This window comes from Boleophthalmus pectinirostris, unplaced genomic scaffold, assembly GCF_026225935.1.
Source record: "Boleophthalmus pectinirostris isolate CB_2022bp ecotype Guang Dong unplaced genomic scaffold, ASM2622593v1 HiC_scaffold_21, whole genome shotgun sequence".
NCBI classification, from domain to species: Eukaryota; Metazoa; Chordata; class Actinopteri; order Gobiiformes; family Gobiidae; genus Boleophthalmus; species Boleophthalmus pectinirostris.
The window spans coordinates 18,169,089-18,189,016 of NW_026571175.1; the positions used below are offsets into that span (position 1 = coordinate 18,169,089).

The 19,928-nt window shown below is 39.1% G+C and overlaps 2 protein-coding genes across 3 annotated transcripts; both read right to left on the minus strand.

Moving 5' to 3' along the window:
* Positions 1–4,345: 4,345 nt before the first annotated feature.
* On the minus strand, positions 4,346–6,715 carry polr1f (RNA polymerase I subunit F). Its single transcript, XM_020932781.2, has 4 exons — positions 6,371–6,715; positions 5,829–5,970; positions 5,517–5,725; positions 4,346–5,320 (listed from the first exon to the last, which is right to left on the minus strand). The coding sequence occupies exons 1-4, from the start codon at positions 6,658–6,660 to the stop codon at positions 4,678–4,680; spliced, it is 1,284 nt and encodes a 427-aa protein (XP_020788440.2). The 5' UTR covers positions 6,661–6,715; the 3' UTR covers positions 4,346–4,677.
* Positions 6,716–7,876: 1,161 nt separating this feature from the next.
* Positions 7,877–11,821, minus strand: LOC110167157 (transmembrane protein 196). 2 transcript variants are annotated; one of them, XM_020932462.2, is made up of 5 exons: positions 11,657–11,821; positions 10,858–10,914; positions 9,497–9,632; positions 8,195–8,313; positions 7,877–8,126 (listed from the first exon to the last, which is right to left on the minus strand). In XM_020932462.2, the coding sequence occupies exons 1-5, from the start codon at positions 11,819–11,821 to the stop codon at positions 8,052–8,054; spliced, it is 552 nt and encodes a 183-aa protein (XP_020788121.1). In that variant the 3' UTR covers positions 7,877–8,051. The 2 variants fall into 2 exon arrangements, with proteins under 2 accessions (XP_020788121.1, XP_055013051.1); XM_055157076.1 differs by having other exon boundaries at positions 8,186–8,313.
* Positions 11,822–19,928: the final 8,107 nt, after the last annotated feature.

The window sequence follows — 19,928 nt, forward strand, 5'->3', positions numbered from 1 at the left end:
TTCTGGAGATTGGCCAAAAATTGTATATTAATTTGAACATACAGTATAGTGGTATGTTATAAAATGTATATATATATATATATATATATATATATATATATATATATATATATATATATATATATATATATATATATATATATATATATATATATATATATATATATATATATATATATATAGTGAAAAGGAGAAAAATGCTGTATTGAAATTAAGGCAACCAGGTCAGCAGTGACTATAACCGGTATTTGCACATCCTAGTACTTCAAAATTTTTTACATTATTTCCTGACATGGTGAAGTTGTGTGTAACTACAGGACTTGGTTGCCTAGTCCTATGATGGAATGTCTTGTCATTAGGGTCAAAGGGCAAGTTTTCCTTGGACTCCAATGTAAACACCACAATGAATTGTAATTAGACAATAGTGCTTCTGTTTTTTTCACTAGGCAGGCTTTCTTTTTTTACTGTGTTCATTGTCTTATCTATACATTATCTGTTACGCTATTATGTCAATATCTATAAAACAAATGTGTGAATGGGTTGGATTATAAATTGAAATTTCCATATATAACATTTCATTTGTGTAAAGCCATGGCAGCTCTGAATATCAGACAAGAAGAGCTATGATCTAAGGGAAACTCTTGCGTTGTTTTTCTTTCTGAACACTTTTGACTAATGTGCTCTTTAAAAGTGAAGCAAAGCTGGTTGCCAGAGTCAAACGGTTCACTGATCAAGGGAGTTCCATCTTCTAATGTCTATTTAAGTGTTTTTCCACCAATAAGCCCAACATTGTATATCGTCATCGGTATATCGGCCACCCTTCTTACAATCTTTGAACTGGCTGTCATAAAGGTTAAAAAACTCAATAATTTACTTGTGTCATGTGTATTATAACACAACTAAACATGAGATCATATTTTCCAAAGTCTTGCATTTTTCTGTGTTGCTAGGGGCTCATTTGTCATGCTGTGGTTTGGGGGGACTGTGACTGAAGCTGTGTTGATATGTTATGAGTAGTTCCCCTTCTCTCTCTGTCACTGATCTGGTCTCATCTCATAAGGTATGAGGAAGGAATAAAAGTTTTTTTTTGTTGTTTTTGTTTTTTATACTTAGCTTATTGTTCCACTATTAAATCACAGTTTTTGCATCAATCTGGATATACTCATATTTGGTCTCAATCTTTCTATAACTTTTGCCTTTTAATAAAATTGTTCTAATAACAACATATTTAAGATACAATTATCAACCAACCCTATTTTTACATATACATTTACATTTTGTCTTATTTCTGTCCAATTTCCTAAAAGATTTTGGGTGTTGGAGTGCAGTCTGAATACTGTCTAGATGCCTGTGAGCTTCCTCATTAACCACTGATTATATTGAGCCATATTAATCTCATTGCACAAACACAAATGCAAATTCAGAGAGGGAGAGTCACACAAAGTCACATAATGTAGTCACAATGCTGCTGCAATTTCAGAGTGGAGCATTATGGCAATATAGAATCAGGAGAAATTAGATAAGAGTACAGCTGCAATAGAAAAAGTGAAAGGTAACAGTAAATGACAATTGTATAAGTAAAACATCATAATTACTCTCAGCTTTTGATCAATTTGAATCTCTTTGAGATAGTCACATACCTTTGCTAAATGTCAATGTATTTAGATAGATGCCTTGTGATATGTTCCCTGGGGTCTTTAAGGTAATGATCTTGTGCAAAAAACGTTTTTTACTTGTAGTCCAAAGTATTCCCCTGGGCATAATATTGTGACAGGAAACACCCGTCAGTCGTCACCAGGGTTACTGAGGGCAGGACCATGAGTGTCGGGTGCCCTGGAAACACCACTAACTGTGGGAATAAGCTTTGCTAACCTAAAGTAACGTTTGCTTTTGGGGTTAAAAGTGTTTGCGCATTTGAGCTTGTATACAACTCTTGCACCTCTTGGGAAATCCGGTCCTTTTCTTTACCTGTGGGATGGAACTGGACGTGTGAAGGAAAGCAAAATTGCCAAGAAATTACCTAGAAATTCCTTTGAAAATGCCATAAAGTGATTTCATGGATGTCAGTAGGCCTGTGAGAGATGGGCTTTGATATTACTCAGGCGCGTTGGACGATATATAGCCACAGTTACACAGCTCTGACTGGTGGAACACTTAAGTTTTTATGACCCGCTGCCATTTGGGGCTATGGGACGGACCAGTGCCGACCACATAACTAATTAGGCTTGGCCGGAGGGGGTGCAAAGTAGAGGGATTTGTGGATAGCGTTTTTTGCGAATGCGGCAAGTCAGCTCTAAGTGTGTGGCAATAGTGTCCTGGACATGATGGGATTGCGTCAGTTGAATGACTCCACTAGCTCTTTTATGTACAAGTTGGAAATTTTGAGATAGAGGAGGAAACTTGGTGAAGGCTATTTTGTAAGTCTGCCAGGGCTGTACAGTATATTGAAGATGTATTGATCTCATGCTGCCAAAATACAAGGGCTTTGTGTCTATGGCCTACAACCAAATAGTTTTTGTTTAATTTTTGGCAGATGAAGTTGTTAGATTTCATAACTTATTTCTTTATCACAATGCACTTAAACTGTACACAATGTTTAGTCCTATTGAAACTGAATAGAAACAACACATTTTAGTCACATTTTTTGTCAGTTAAAGCTGCATTGTGTAAGTTTTCTGGTGGAGGGTAAATAAGTACTGTAAGTAAAGTTTATATAGTGCTTTTCACAGACATAGTCACAAAGTGCTTCACATACAAAAGATAAAAACAGCATAAGACATATTCATAATAAAATCAGTCAACTCTAAGCTCTAAACCTGAGGGGGCGAGAATGCTTGCTCAAAGAGAAATGTTTTTAGTTGCTTTTTAGAGGCATCTCCTCTACCTAGAGAGTGTAGGTAAGGAGGCAGTTCATTCCAGAGTTTAGAGGGTCCATCAAAAGCTTTTCTCCATGGATATGCTATTGCTTGCTCTAGAATGTTTCACAGTATGGCATTAAACCTTTCTATCTTCAGTTCAGACCTGTGGAAATGCAACCCCACTCACAGTTAGTTTTTCTAGGTATATTTGAGCTATAAAACCACCTCTGATTTACCAAATGCAAGGTAGAGCTGTTTAATATCATACTGTGGAACATTCCAGGCAAAGCAATGACATATCCATAGAAACAAGGAGGTAACTCCAGCCAAAAAGTTACACTGTGCACCTTTAATGTGTGGTAATGGTGTTAAAAGTGAAGTAGAATATAGCCATTCATAATGCTCATAATGTAGGGTGATATTGACACTAAAAAACACTAATCCAGCAAAAACAGGCCTTCTCCTATTGTCTCATCTCCTCCGCCATGCTTTCTTTACTCTCTCCATCAGAGGATTATGAAGATAAACGACTAGGCCTATGATATGAGAGTCCAGTGGCAGGACAAGGAGGTGGAGAGGGGGATCCTGTAGTGGAATGTGTGTGAACTGCACACTGCCTCAAATAAATCAGGCAGACAAGTGGAAGAAGAGCCTTGCAGGTGGGGGCAGAGGAGGGGCGTGAAGGAGTGATGCCATAGAAATACAAAGCGATAAACAGGGCTTAGGATACAGGTGCAATGAAGGTGGAATGACTTTGCAATTGGTGTCAGAATTACATTTGTTAATTACTCTGTTAGGTAAGGATACTACAAAAAGAACTGGTATTAAATCTCACTACTATCATAACATAATGAAACACATGAGTTTTACTTTCCTTTTGCAGTTTAACACCTCAAGATTTAAACATGAACTAGCAAATTCCCAAATGAAGCCCAGGTCTAGGCACTACACCACCGTAGCATGTACTTTATCTGTTGGAGATGGCTATATAAATAAACCCATATTGTACCTATTAAACTAAGTGTAAGTGTAAGTGCATTGTAAAATCATCATCTGTTTGCATCTTTGTTGAGCCATGGAATCTGGGAACCTAAAAAAGAAAAATCTAATTTTGTCTGATATATCTATGCAGGATCAAAGCTCTGTTGTGATGATGACAAATGCCCTAATCTCATCTCAGTGGGACAATTCTGATTAGATAAAGGTCAATACAAAAATAAACAATAATTGGAATTGTTATGGTTTAGTGGCAGACACCAGTTTAGATCCTGTCTCTTACTCTTAAACTAATGATCAAGTGCACAGATGATCCTACTCAGTATTACTGTACATCCGTCCTACTTCTACTTAAATTGCTTAAGGTTAAGTCATGACTTAACTAGGCTCTGCACAGAATACCAAAGGATTAAAGATTAATCCACAGCATAAATGTTCCAGAATTCTCTTGATCGTGTTGTCATTTCAGATAAAAACAACCACGCACAGAATCATGTCAAAATATAGTGCTTTATTAGGTTTAGTAGGTCATAGGCCATTTCATTTAGTCCATGTAATTTGTCAAGATACAAAACATCCATTTTGTATTATCTAACAAAATACATTTATCAGACAGACACTGCATTTTGAGCATTGTTCTGACTTTACCAAAAAATAGCAGGAAACTTGAGGATTCAGCTCCCCCTTTAGACAGAGTCACATAATTCATTCAGGACAAGGAATATGTCCAATGGCTCCACCTTGTGTTGCCTTTCCTTGATAAAAAGTTTTTTTTTTCTTATAGCCATTTTTCAATATCATAGTCTTTAACATCTGTAAAATGTTACTCAATTTCTCTTTTCAGCTCATTTAAAGTCTTGATTTTCTTACTTGGCATTTCAAACTCTTGACTAAAATGAGGTGGGCTTTCAGTTTGAGTTTGGTGTTTCCTCTTCTTGATGGGTTTGTCACTATAGTAACCACTGGAGTCACTGCCGAGGACCACCATAGAGGAAATGTCCACTTCCTGAGGTTCTTCCTTAACATGTTTGTCTTTCTTTATCTTCTTCTTTTTCTCCGCATTACCATTAGTTTCGTCCATTGTTCCAATTAATTCAGCTGTTGTGTCCATTACAGTATCAGGGAAAAAGGGGTTGGTCACTGGCTCCTCTCGTTTTTCTTCTTTGCATTTTTTCTTTTTCTTCTTCTTCTTTTTCTCTGTATTACCACTGCTCTCGTCTTCGGTCTCATTTATTGTCCCATTCAGCTCCAGTGATGAATCCAGCATTGTGTCCTTCTCTGGGGTAAGAGTTTCTTGTTTAATTTCAGCCTTTTTCTTTTTCTTCTTTTTTGGGGTCTCTTCAGGGGGCAGTTCCATAGGTTCTGTGGTCTGATCTGCAGTGGCTGAATCGGGTTCATCTGGCTGCTGTACATTGAACTGTACAACAGACGCCATGCTTTCACCTATAGCCAGCAGCTCCTGTACCCTATACACAGGAATGAAACCAAACATTAGAGGCTTCATGACACTTTATGATGTTAATTATTATAGTTGTCTCCAACATTTTTTGTAACACATGAATACAACTAAAAACAACTAGCAGTAACATTACGATTATTTAAAATTATATTGTTGTTTTGTAATATCCACTACAAAGAACCAGTGTTAAAATTTTTACATGCCTTGTTCTCTTCATTCGTCCTCTAATGAGCAGCACTCCTGCCGTGTCTGCATCCAGAGCTGTTACATCAAATTCCAGCTCTGAGCCGATCTGGGGTCCAGCATCCCTCCAAGTTTCCATAGAGACCAGGTTTGGTTTGGGGATGCTGGCATTGAAACAGCCATGAACCAGGCAACCCACATGACTTGCACCCAGCTTGTTTACCTTGCCCTTGAAGCAAAATTACAAAAACTTCCATTAGTAAAACCACTTGTAGTAGTTTGCAGTGCAAACCGTTCATAGTAAACAATTACTTCACCACAGCAGATCTTACCAACAATGTTTGTCCTTTCTTGGGCTGAAACAAAATGAAGTTGGCCTCTATGTTCAGGTGGATGTAGCCGCTGTCGTCAAAGATGTCCCCCTGCTGACCCACTATTCTTATGTTGTCATATGCTAAGGGCACTCCGGTCATACTGTAACACAAATAGGAAGCACTAAGCAGGTATATCGGAACAGGACAGGCACAGGGTCACAGTGTTTCCTACAGGTTAATACTGAGACTTGGGTGAATAATTTCTGCTGTAAAAAAAAAAAAGTCACTTATTGCCTAAAAGACTGATTAAAGTTTGTTTAAATGTACTTTGTTAGACTTAGACTAACTTAATTGATCCACAAGCGAAATTACTTATAGGGAATAATATTAACACAAGAAGAAATTTATTTTAGTAAGGATATATTACTCTGCTAGTTTAGAGAGGGGGGAACATTAGATATGGGTAGGACACCGTAGACTCCTGTATTAATGGGAAACACTGGGGTCAACTTGTCAAGTAAAGGTTCGGATTGTTGACAAGGTAGACTTTTTTTTTTTACCTCTGAGAAAACTTGAGCAGCTCGGCGTCTAATTCCTCCCTGATTCCAGTCTTCTTCTTGTTGAGGTACAGAGGGGGGAGAGCTATGTGCCTGCGGTGCGTGTTCATGACTAAACACGAGTACGGGGCTGACAGCAGCTCTATGGCCGCGGCGAACGAAGGCACCGAGGACTCGACTCCCGTGCCGATAACCGGGGCAGAGGAGACAGCGTCCGGGGTGGAGGTAACAACTACATCACTGGGCATTTTCACATGTTTTGGGTTGTCTTCAGCATGCTGCAAATTCGCCATGCTGCGTGGAGAAACCGGAAAAGCAACAAAAGAGATATTCCGCTTTGGAAAGTTGCTACAATTCTTGAGGTGCTGCCATCCACTGATTTGGAGTAAGTATTACAATTAGGGAATGGGGCGGAAACACACATTTTACCACAAAAGAATAAAAATAAAACAAACAAGAACCCTACGAAAAGATCACTTTGTAAATGTGTACAGCGCAGATATCCACATGCTGTAGTAGGTCAATGATTACTCATTATGTACAAAAAATAAAAGAGGAAAAAATTGGAAGAGACACCATAGACCCCGAGGCGCCATGGCTCACTTCTGTCTGTTGTGATAAATAGTGACATGGGTTCTTAGTCAGCAACATCTCTCAGCAGCATACTCAACCAAGCACACACAGCTGAAGTGCGCAGTATACAGTTTACTATATTAATGAGCACTATAATGAGACATTGAACAGTATGGTGTTGCCAAAGCTCACAGAATCACATGACATTGCAAGTTTGCCTAAGTATTTGAATACAATCCTATTTTCTTTTTGTCACTGTTTTGCCTAGGGATTAATTTAATGTTAGAATGTTTGAAATGTGCTGTTAAATAGATTTACTACCTTTGCTTACCTTTACAACCAATCTGAGAGCTTAGAGCGCAGCTGAAGGATTTAAGTTGGCCCAAATTAATGCAATGAGTCCCTAAATCTTCTCCTTTATTGATTTAATGGACAATATGGTATGCAGGTTATCTACCTGTATGTAGAAAATACAAAATAATAAAAAACACCATCTTTATACAGAGAAATAAAAGCTTATCATAGAAATTACTCAAGTAAAAATTAACCCAGATAGGCAAGATTGTGAGGCAGATTTGTTACTTTAATTGAGTACCTTTTTTATAAGAAGCATTTATAAAAATAATTTTAGTTTATAGACATAACAATATACAGTTATACATATACAGGCATTGATATACAGTAATAAGTATCACTTGTGTTAAGTCATTCCATTATGAGACAATGGATACATACTGAGTGCTGATTTAAAATCTGCATTCAATAAATCCATAGCAAGAGGAAATAGGTCTTCAAACTGCTGCATGCTTCTTTGTGCTTATCACTTTGTGGAATCTAATTGGATAAAATTGAACCTTACAGGTTAATAGTTTAGAGGTTACCATCAAGAGGTCTTTCGCCCGACTTTGGTTTAACTAAGCTTAAAAAATGTATTGCATATTTAATACTGTGGTTGATCGGCCAAAAGTGGATTTACTTCAGCAGCAAACCAAGGGCAAGATGCCTGATGCATCTCTGCAGTGACAGCAATAATGCCAGAAGATATAATGGAGGAATCACATGCTGTTTCCCTATTGTTGAGAGCTGTAATATTAATATCTTTGAAGGGTTGTCACGGTGATGTTGCAGTGTGTCCATTGTAGGAGATTTGTGGAATTCCATTACTGCTAGAATTGTCCAGGGTCTCCTGTTAAGAGAAAAAAAAGTTAACTTCTATACTATTGTATATTTTTTTTTCCTCTTTACATTTCCCACCTTATCAGCCATCTCATGAGAGTGATGCAGTGAATGTTCCCTTTCCAAAAACATCCGCTGCTGTTCAGAGCTAGCCAGCCGACAGGTGAGCCACGTCGACAATGTGCAAGACGATATCCCTGAAGAAACACAGTGGGGAAAGGGGATTACAAAATAGTGGACTGAACAGTATATATAAACATCTTTTCCTCATTCTTTTTCCAAGCTCGGGTGCTATACCAGATACCTGGGAGCTTGAGGAATCTCTGATGTTTTTCCAGAGATCTGCAGTAGCCTTCAGTTTGGGGGTACTCCACTGACAATAGGCACCAATGGGAGGACATCATAGAAGGACAAGCCCCTGCATGGGATGTACCACCGGAACATAACTGAAATGGCTGATATCAACAAATTCTACCTATAACTGGAAAGAGCTGATCTCAAGGACAGCACAGAGACACTCATCCTGGCTGCTCAGAAGCAAGCCTTGAGCACCAGAGCAATAGAGGCCCAGATGTGCCACACCAGAAAAGACCCAAGGTGTAGACTGTGCAAAGAGGCTCCTGAGACAGTCCAGCACATAACTGCAGGGTGTAAGATGCTGGCAAGGAAAGCATACATAACCAAGTGGTGGGCAGAGTGTAGAGAAACATCTATGCAGAGTACGGGCTGGAGACCCCAAGGTCAAGCTGGGAAACATCTCCAAAGGTTGTGGAGAATGACTGAACCAAGATCCTGTGGGCCTTCCAGATACAAACTGACAGAATGATGATGGCAAACCAACCAGACATAGTGGTGGTGGATAAGCAACAGAACAAAGAAGCTGTGGTGGACATTGCAAAACCAAGTAATGGGTAAATCAGGAAAACACAACACAAGAAACTAGAGAAATGCTGGAGAGCTGGAGAAGGCCTGGAAGGTGAAGGCATAACTAGTGTCCATGGTCACCAGAGCACTCGGGGCAGTAACTCCCAAACTAGAGGAGGGGCTAAAGCAGATCCCAGGAAAAATATCTCAGTCTGAAAAGGTGCACCTCTTGAAACAGCAAAGATACTGCGCAGAACCCTCCCAGGCACCGGTTACTGTATTTTCTACTATTTAATTGTGTATTTTTGTTTTAATTTTCATCAAAGCTTCATAATTTTCAGGAAAAAAATTATTGATCACCATCTGACATGAATTCTAAATAATTGCCATACAGAGCTATACCAATTTTAACCACAAGAGATCAGTAAAGCCTTTGTTACTCTGCCCCTAACTTCTGTGCAGTTGAATGTGTCAGGAGCATGTAAACATCAACATAAAATGAATTAGATATTTTACCGAGGCATGCAAGTGTCATTGCTGCCAGGTGGACTGAATGCATGGAGCTTGGTTTTTTGCTGAGCGCACGGACAAACTGGAAGTTGAGGATTCCACCGATCAGACCACAGATACAGCAGGCCGAAAATAGGATCATCTGTGAGTCAGGCAGAAGGAAAGAGTTAGGCTTATTTTCATGGACATGTCTAGATTTATATTCAATCCCCAAACTGTAAAAAGGCAAAATGTGATGAGAAGCAATAGGAATTTACAACTGAACTTCCATCATTATCATTGTTCTGTTGAAGGGGTGAATGCTGCGGTGATGAGGAATGAATGACAGTCAAGATAAATCTCATTTCCTATTAGAAAATTGGATCTGGCTCTATGCAGAATCACAGAAAGCACTATAAATATCTTTACATCACTGACTGTGCAAAATCACAAATTCTCATAACAATAACTTGCTGTAACTCAGCTCCAAGTCTTTTTTTCATTCATGATAAATAATAATGTTTTGGTTTCTTAGCAACATGGTTAATTGGTGTCTGCATGAATTTTACTGCCAATTGCTTTTTGTGTGTGATGTGTTTTGTTTTGAAGGCAATTTTTTTTTTTTTTCATTGCTCCCAGCGTAGATGGCTCTAACCGCATGGAAAAGGGCATCTCCGGTTTCAGTCATTACCCACTGAAGTGTTGAGATCGGCTGGCAGGAGTCCGGAGCCTAACCAACCTAATGCAATCACTGTCCCACAGGCAGACAGGACGAGACAAGGAAAGCTTTCTGATTCGCACTTGACTAGAAAGTTGGTAAATAGCAGAGATCAAAATGAATGGGACAGTCAAATAGATTTGTGTGGTAGTTTTAAAAAATGAAATACTAAAAGGTGGGTGTTGCAGGAGATTGTGTTGACATTGATCTATAGCAGACAAAGACATATAGACACACAGTCAGGGAGAAACATGAGGACACAGAGCTAAGCAAAAAAAGGGTGACAGAAAAAGCCGGAGAGGTGACTGGTTGTCTCTTGTACTCACTTCACATAAGAACTGCTCTACAGACTCACTTAGCCTGCTGGAATGAAGGCCCTTTGGGTCATGGTCCAAAGATGGATAACATGTATTTTAAACTTATTTTGAAGCAGCACAACTATTATCCTTTAACAATACTTAGGTTAGAGCAAAAATTGTTGTTTTCTCAAAAAATATAAATAAATAATTGCATACCATGAATTGGATGTTTTCTATTTGAATTTCTATTTCAATGGAAAAAAAAAATCTTAACTCATGTTAAGTATAATTCAAGTGACTTGAGGATTCTGTACATTTGAAAAGTTATTCAGTTAGCAAACTGAAGACATGGCCCCCACTGATATACTTACAATAAGCCCTGTTCTCTTGCGGGCACACAGCACTCCACACATCCCACAGACCAGGAACTGTAGAGACAAAAAAGTGCACAAGTTGGTGAGAAACCTGGAGAGAGCAACTCAAGTTATTCTTCACAGTTTGCACCCCAAAGTCACTCACTTGATGCATTGTCTTGGTACCAAGTGATATAAATGTGAGTGTGGTAGACCCTCAGACTAAACGAAAACAGTGCTGAGTTAAACTGCCGAGTGGCCTTTAGAACAATAACTTAAATATATTAGTATATACATTTAAATTGTGTTTTATTGATAGCAGGCAGTTTTCTGTCCAAAGAGTTGACATTAGGAGATGTCACCTTTATATGACCATGGGTCAGAAGTAGCTGATTCAGCAACTGGTTGAACATGCAGAGCACATGCTGGCATTGATTGCGGAATATTAATTTATAAAATAAAAGTATGTTTCAACTACATCACAGATGGATACAAATCTTAAATATTTGTAAAACCTATCTCCAGTAGCTATTTGTCTAAACCCTGCGAGTTTTGTAATAATATGCATATGTCAGGAATGTCCTGTAATGACAATACTGTCTTTATGACCCAATCTTTACACTAAAAAAGACTTAATAATGAGCAGCCTATTATTTAGGGTTATTGTATCTTATATCTTTAACACTGTATTTGCACATGATGAAAATCATACTGTGCCTTATTGTAAAATTCAGTTTGTTTGAAGTAGCTTTAATGCCATCACACTATACTTTTGTCTCATAAACACTCTCAAAAGTCAACTTTTTTCCGGACTTACGCAGAGCCCGCTCCAGACCGGGGAAGCGTCGCCTTGTTGCGGTTTGTGCTCTCCCCGGACAGCGCTGATTCCCACGGCACCCAGAACGATACTGGCCACACCCAGGCCCACCTCCAGCACTGACAGCAACAGCAGGCTCCACAGGATCTTCCGACTGGAGCACATCGTGCCCCGCGCATCGCTCCAGCTGCAGCGGCAGAGGCGGCAAAGAGACAAACGGCGAGTCCAGTTTTGTGCGCTCCAAGTCCGGTTACACTGCACACCCTCCGCAGGATTAATGAGGTACCGTGAAAAGTGAAAAAACTGCCACGCTGAAAATTAAAAGTGAACTGCGATACGCAGAGCAGCTGGTCCGTTGTCCATCGTTGTCCAGGTTCTGAGTGTGAGCGCCAAACACGCGCTGAGCGATAGAGCGGGGGTCATCTCCACACGTGAGCTCTGCTCCTCTCTGCGGACACGAGGGATGGCTTTGTATCTACCCCGCTTCTTCTTAACTGTAGCTTACGTCACGCTAAAGCAAGTACAACTTTTGAGAAGCTTCTAAGACAGCTGTCAAATAGACAAACAGACAATAACAGACTTTTGTCTGTTTATATTTGACACAAAAAGAATAGAGCAGGCTGACAACTTGATAGTTGTCCCAAAAATTAATTGTTAAAAAGCCTTCCTTCACTGAAGTCTAATTTAAGTTTAAGTAAGCTAAATATTGTTTAGTCAAATATCTTTGTGTTTTTGAGCACTACCAAAAAAGGACAGATGATTTGACCAGCGCAAAGCTGCAATGCTTTATTTGGACTCATGCATGTTTCATGACTTTGTTGCTGTATCGTTGGTTTAAACTAATTCAATTATTTTAAGGCGCGTTGCTGTTAAATAGTGCTGAGAGGGCCGAGGTAAACGCTGGACACAGCACTCTGCTCAGCTCTCATGTGTAAAGATTCTATAGTGTGGTGTCTTGATTGGACCATGCAAAATTAATGACGGTGTGGTTTATTTCATTGGTTATCTCTGTGCACTTTACTGTTTAAATGCTTACTTGCCTACTTATATTTTCTTGTTTGTGTGAGTCTAGTTTCCTTATTCGACCTCCTGAACTACAGTTAACATTGCTCTCCTCCAATGGTTCTCATTGCAACTGCAGTCTTTATTTGTTACAGGGGGCTTGGGCCTGTCAGCTGCACTTGGTAGGATCCAATAGGTTTTTATTGGTCTGGAATAAGATGCAACCATTGGCCTAGTGCCTAAACTGTAGTAGGCACTGATCAATAGCAGTGAATTTGCTTGTCTTTCTCACTGACTCTCAGCTCACCTCATCAGGCCATTTACTTTATCCATTTGCCATTTCATCTATTACAATTGACTGGTGGGATGCAATCATTTCACAGTGCATATCAAGTAGATACTGTTTATATGTGAATGTGCAGCATGCAATTGTTTATTACTAAAAATGCATACAGATTTGTCACCGCAGCATGGGTAAGGCATTAGAACTGAATCACATTTGCAAGGCAACTCAAATTTCAGTATAAAAATCCCAGCATTAACTCACTGTTAACTCTTACCATTGTCCTATTGGCGGCATTATTAGACAGAAGAAGGAGGAAAACCCTGGAGGAATACAATGACAAATTGCTGGAATGGACCTCACTCACTCATATTAGTGGCTCAGAGCTGAAGATGTATGGAGTTCTATTTAGCTAAGTGGATAAAGACAGGAGTTAGCAGGAGGTGCCTGGTAGTGTGCTGTCCCCAGAGGCCCATTATAAGATCCTCAGTGGTACCCTGCTCTATTTGTGGACCCCTGAATCATTAGGACATATATGGTTGCTGGCCTGTAATGACTGGAGCGCCAGGCATATGTCAGTCCACTGGTAGACTCAACAAGAGACAGGAGCAGAGAATGGGATTCAGACATCCTTTTTGGGTTTGTCTTTGAGTCGGTGCTTCATTGTGGGTGAACAGATGGGGAAGATATGTCAGCTGAGTGACATTACTAAGGCATGTGGGTGTCAGTTATAGACTTCCATTGACATATTCCCTGTTCCACTTCAAATTTGTGTTTTTTGATTCTTTTTTGTAGAATTCAGAGTAGCTTGTGGCTAATAAACTCTGCCAATATTTTTAGGTTGATATGTGGAGCCAATAATACATGTTCATAATACATATAACTACAACAAATACAAATAACTTTACATTTTATACAATGCATTGCTTTGCATTAGAGAATAATAACAAGAACAATATTATCTACAGCAATAATTTATCATCTCCACTACATCCCTATATAAATCAGCGGACTGGACATGTCACAGCAACATCACGCGACCACTCAGACCGCAAGTGAGCAGTCAAAACTGTCAGGTATGAAAACAAACTCGTGGTCTGAAAAAAGAACCTAATAACATAAATTATTGGAAGACCAAATTAACCTACTAGGACTACATTCTTGCTTCCCTATAAACTTATAAGAGAGCAGCATAGTCCCTTTGTTATCTACTAGAAGGCCTAAAATACAGCACTGAATTTAAAGCCAATAAAAATGTAGCATCACCAGTTGTTTGGTGACTTTTCCAGTCATGCAAGAAAATAATGCTAAAAGCACACCATTAAATCACAAATGCTCTTGTAGGCACAATTAAGCTGATATATTTAACACAAATTACTACTCACAAATAAACACAATCTAAGGTGTATTTTAGGCAGAGCATAGTCAGTCTGTGCAAATTTACTGAGCTCCTGGTGAGCTGCAGATGTACCAACTTCCAATTAAAATAACACTTTTCAAAGAGGTCGTATTTGAGGTCTGACTGAACTTGAAAGGTGGCTGTATTTTGAGTTTATAGTGTTAGGGCTAAAGAAAAATGGTCGTGTAGAAGGGATGGTAATAGGCTGCACTGGGATTGGCAAGACAAGCAAAGGACCAGAGAGGAATTATCAATCAATACATTGTGACTTATGCTATATGCTCCAAAAATCAAAGACCTGTTCAGTTATTTCATATCACAGAAGTTACTAACATACATAGCTCATTTTTATCACTGTCTATACAGATGTAGGATTCAAGAACATATACAGTATATTAGTGAAGTGATGAGACTCAATTTCAAGATGAGACGAGATACGAGATTCACTAGAATGAGATGAGATTTGAATATAATTCCAAAAATATAAATGTTACAATTCAGTTTCTAGTTTTGGCCTCACAGTTTTTTATTTCTTTGATTTCATATTTTTGTTTCCATTCTAATAGTTTTTTTGGGAACTGAGATGCAAATCATATACTCATTATAACCCTTTTTTGTCCAATCCAAATGTAAAAAAAAAAATAAAATCTAAATGTAATTTCTCTCAATCTTTTCGCAATCTTGTGTCATTTTCATCTCACAAGATTTTGTAGCACGAGACCTTGTAATATATATGGATATAAATTCAACCAACTGGAAACAGCACAAGATAATAAATTATGACTAAAATCAAAATGTACACATGCACAGGGGATAAGGTGATTTATGTATTGTACATAAACAGCTGCTCTACAGTGCGATGGAGCCAAAGCAAGTCAGCTCCAGTGCTCCCTTTGTCAGCAGCACCCCACAGGAGCCTGCTAAGCATAGGATGAGAAAAGGTCAGACTTGCAAGGTCAAAGGTTGCACGCTGTTTGCTTAATTAATGCTAGTGAAATGTGAAAGGTTACCATAAACAACGAAACTTGGGCCTGTGAGAAGAATGTGAATCTCCCATTTGTATATTTTACCACGTAAGCTAATTAGTGGTTTGTTTTTGCGTTAAACAATAAAGTTGTTTAAAGATTCATTGTGCAGCTTTTCTGGTGGAGGTTTCACTACCTGCTTGTCTCCATGGAGATGTTATTGCTTTGCCTGGAATGTTCCACGGTATGAAATTAAACATAACCATCTATTCATTACATGTGTTACTATTGCTCAAAAGTACCATCATTCCTTCTGTGAATAGGGGCGACTCTCCACAGATCTGAATTGTAATGGAGCGTAGTGCTGTCATCTGCTTGTTTCCCTGATCGATATGTTTAATCGATACTGTGGAACATTCTAGACAAAGCAATAATATTTCTGTGGAGACAAGCAGGTGGTGGACCTCCACTAGAAATTTTATGTGGTGCACCTTCAATGCAAATGCAAAGTCTAGCAAATATTGTTCTATGCTGTTTGTGTTCATTTAGTTTGTGTAGCTACAGAACGTGTACGTGGGGGCAATGTGATTGTTGTAGCAGGGTGTCCTTGAACTCTTAAATGGTTTAGCAATGCAGTGTCAACAGTGAGCTCAACATATATTATCTTGAATATATAGCTCTGCATTTTAAAATATCCCTAACCCTAACTGATTAAATAGAGCGCTAAAATAATTACTATGTGTTATCTTTTGTTTGAGAATTTTTGTTATTAACCTGTTTCATTTTTGCAAATTTGATGTTACTTTCACAGCCTATTTACCGTATTTTCCGGGCTATTAGGCGCTCTGGATTATAAGATGCGCTGTCATTAAATGGTCTATTTTCGAACTTTTTTCACTAATAAACCGTACTGAACTTTAAATGAAACACAACAGTTAGATGGCTCAGTCGGACTTTGTTTGGCTGCATTCACGGTGACTCTTGGCTTTGTTAAATTGTGGCGTGTAGGGAGGGTGCTGTCTGGGAGCGCTGGATTGTTGGCGTGTTCGCAGTGACTCAGTCGTTCAGTTGTGGCTAGAAGTGGCACATTGCACTCACTTTTTCGGTTCGTTCCTCCGTTCCATTCCTCATCTGCGTGGAGTGATGAGTGTGGCTACATGTGTTTTTTGCTATGCGGTCGCTGTCTGCTCCGTGCGTGTTTGCCTGCGCTGCGGGTGGTGCAGCTTTGTAGTTTACTGAAGTCGTGCTGGGACACCCGAGTGGATTCGTGTATAGGGCGCTCTGGATTGCGGGGCGCATGGTAGTTTTTTGATAGGGTTGGAGGCTTAAGAGCGCGCCTAATAGCTTGTGAAATACGGTAAGTGACTTCATTGACCATCAAAGGTCAAACCATCCATATTAAAGTCAGTAAGTCAAGGTTTATCTCCGATCACTGGTCTAAAGCTCCTCATCAGTTAAACTTGAATGTTAAAGTTGTAAGTCAGGTGTAAGTTTAGGAGATTCTGAATTAGCTTTCATTGAGTTTTAATAGCAAACTGAAGTTTGACCTCGAATGAATTACAACAAATTAGAAAAAATGCTGGTCAATACAAATCAATTAGGTGTTTTCTTTTGGTTTGTTTATATGATTATGATTCTCACTTTTGATGCTTTTTGGTAGCTACCTACAGTGGTGGCCATTGTCAATTGTCTTGAGGGTCCACTCGACTCAGTTTACTGTCCTGGTCTGGTGTCCCATTGTGGGTAACGTGTCAGAAAATGGTGGTTCCACTTAAATGTTTGAATGACTATATATTGGCTTTTTGAGAACGTAAACACCCACTCATACATTATATATGGCAATAAAGCACTAACAGGCATGGAGCACTCCCAGGCCATTTCAAAGTCAACCCCACTGGAGTCAAACCTATTAGTTTTACTGCCATAAATTGGTCAAACAGGATTTACACACAAGCCAATGTGTGACCTAGGATCTGTGTGTCATAAATAATACAAGTGAATGATGACAGGTTCAGTTTGTAAGCTCTCAGAAGACCAGTCCTGAGAGTGACATATTGATCAAGAGGCTAATTGTTCAGCAAGATTCACCTTCACTGTGTGGGCAGATGAGGCAAATGTGCATTTATTAATTACATTTATGGATATAATACTATTTGATATAGTTGTTTACATTTAATAAAGAATAATAAAATACAAAAATAGAAATGTGAAAATAATAAATAAAAATACTCCCACACATATTTGCATTTTACTCCTCCTTCAACACAGATGCCGAGTTCTGCCTCATGAGTTACTGTATAATGTATTTTTACAGTTTGAAATGACATATCATTTCCACAGCCAATTTATGGCTTACAATTAACTTTAGGCACCTTCAATAGATGGGTCAATTTAACGTTTTTATCCTTACACTTTCTACTACTATTCAATCTAAATGCTGCAAATTCTGTTGTTCCTTTGTAGAGTTTCTCTGCATGGATCGGCACCTGCTGTGTGGGCAATCACTCTGCCAAGTAAACAAGACTTATTAAGTATTAAACACTTCACATTAGGGACCATCGCTAGCGCATACACACACACTATTGGTGATGCTCAAAGGCAAGGTGGGTTTGATCCAAGACAGTCCCATAGCAGAGTCATGTTCTCCTCTCACAGTGAAATTGGACCCATCCTCCTCAGGACAGGGGTGCTACACCTAAACAGCGCACCTCTGGAGTAGACAAGATGAGAACTTGATTACCGGATTTCAGTCCAACTGATTCAGCTCAAGTGAGACATCAAATTACCCATTGCATGTTCTTGGGACAACAATTTTACCATATTCCCTCCCTGTGTTTAGGTAATATTAAATGTCACATTTTTAAATAGCATTTTTATGGAATGGCCACTAGAGGGCCACAGCACACAGCATGCGCTGAAACTCACACTTCTGTATGTTAAATGTAATATTCATGTTTAAATAGGTTTCTACAGATACACCATGATGTTAAAGCAGAAATAAATTTGTAAGCACTGTAGCAGAGTGTTTTTTTTATCTGCTGTTTACATCATGTGTTGAAGTTTCCAAACTGCAGCTCACTTCACATTGCATTGACTCTGCTTTAACATTGAGGTGTTTGTGTCACTGCCAATGGTCACACTGAAATGGTGACATGAATATAGTGCTTTTAGGCACTTGGAACTACTCACCCATTCACACAATGTATTCATGGGTGGAGGTCAGTCAGGTGTTTTGCCCAAGGACACAATGACAACATTGTTGGGAGTGGGAATCATACCACCAACCTGTGGGTTTGTGAATCTGATGTTTTACCTGACGGTGCTGCATCAATAAACAGACTTTCACACTTATGTAATAGTTTTGTTTTGTACCATTTCAGCTGAAATGAAGATGCTGCCTTTCTGGTCAACTTTTACTTACATTCTCTTTCACTTCTGAGAGACAGTCTAACCTGGCCTATCATCTGTTCACCAGGAGAAAGTCCCTTTAGCCCCATAATCCATTCACACTTCACTTCACTTCACAGTAGTTAAGCCCAGTATTTTGAAAGCAAAAGGTTGAGTTGGTGTTTTCATGCTCCACCTCTGTCGCTCCTAGATGACAGTGCTTCACCCAGGAAGGAAACTCCCTGCATTTCCAAAAGTCCACCAACACACGCAGCTGTGTGTGGACCATATCACACACATTTATGAGCAGCATCAAAGCCACACATTCATTCTATAAAACAACATCCTTCCCTGTTAGTGTGGTTAGTCAATGCTGAAACTTGAAATGAGGCATGCAGTGATGACATATTTGTGAATGACGCATACTAGAGGGCGTTCTTTGAGGGGCAAAATGCATTAGTGTGTAGACACCACACAGTTGTAGAGGTGACGTAAGACTATTCTGAAAGTGCTGATTCCCAAGCTGTATAAATTTTCAGAGCAGTGCCAAATGTAAGAAAGTGGACACAGTACAGTGTGGAGTTATAAAAACATTGACTAGAATTGGACACCAGTACTACAGTTACATATACATGACAGATCCACCCGTATGACATATACAAAATAAGTATTACACTGAGCAATGGCCTGTTATGTACCATAGCACTTTACCCGATGCCCCATCTCATCTGATCTCACAAGTTAAGCATGGTTTAGTCTGATTAGTTTAGCTGGATTGGAGACTGGTGGGAATATCAGGTGCCATAGTGGGGCAGTTGGTTAGAGCACTTTCCCACTCAGACCATAGTGCTGTGCTGCTGTGTCCTTGGGCAAGACACTTCACCCCCCTTGCCTCCAGTGTCCATGCTTGTGTATGAATGAGAATAAACACATTCTCAGAGAGCAAATATGGGGCAGTGGATGGAAAATAGCCCATAGCCACAGTTCAGCGTGTTTTCTATTTCATTTATGTTACTTAATTTATACTGTCCCAGGCAAGTAAATAGCCTAAGTGGCAAGTTCCCATGATATTTATTTGAAAGTGTAAGAAAGCATTTTAATAAACAAGCAATGGTTGTCTACACATTTACATTTGGTATAAACACTTTTTCAGTTTGGAGTGGTACTGTGCCCATCTGTGATTTTCAACTTTTGAATGAATAATATTTAGATTATCATGTAATACAGAAAGACCAT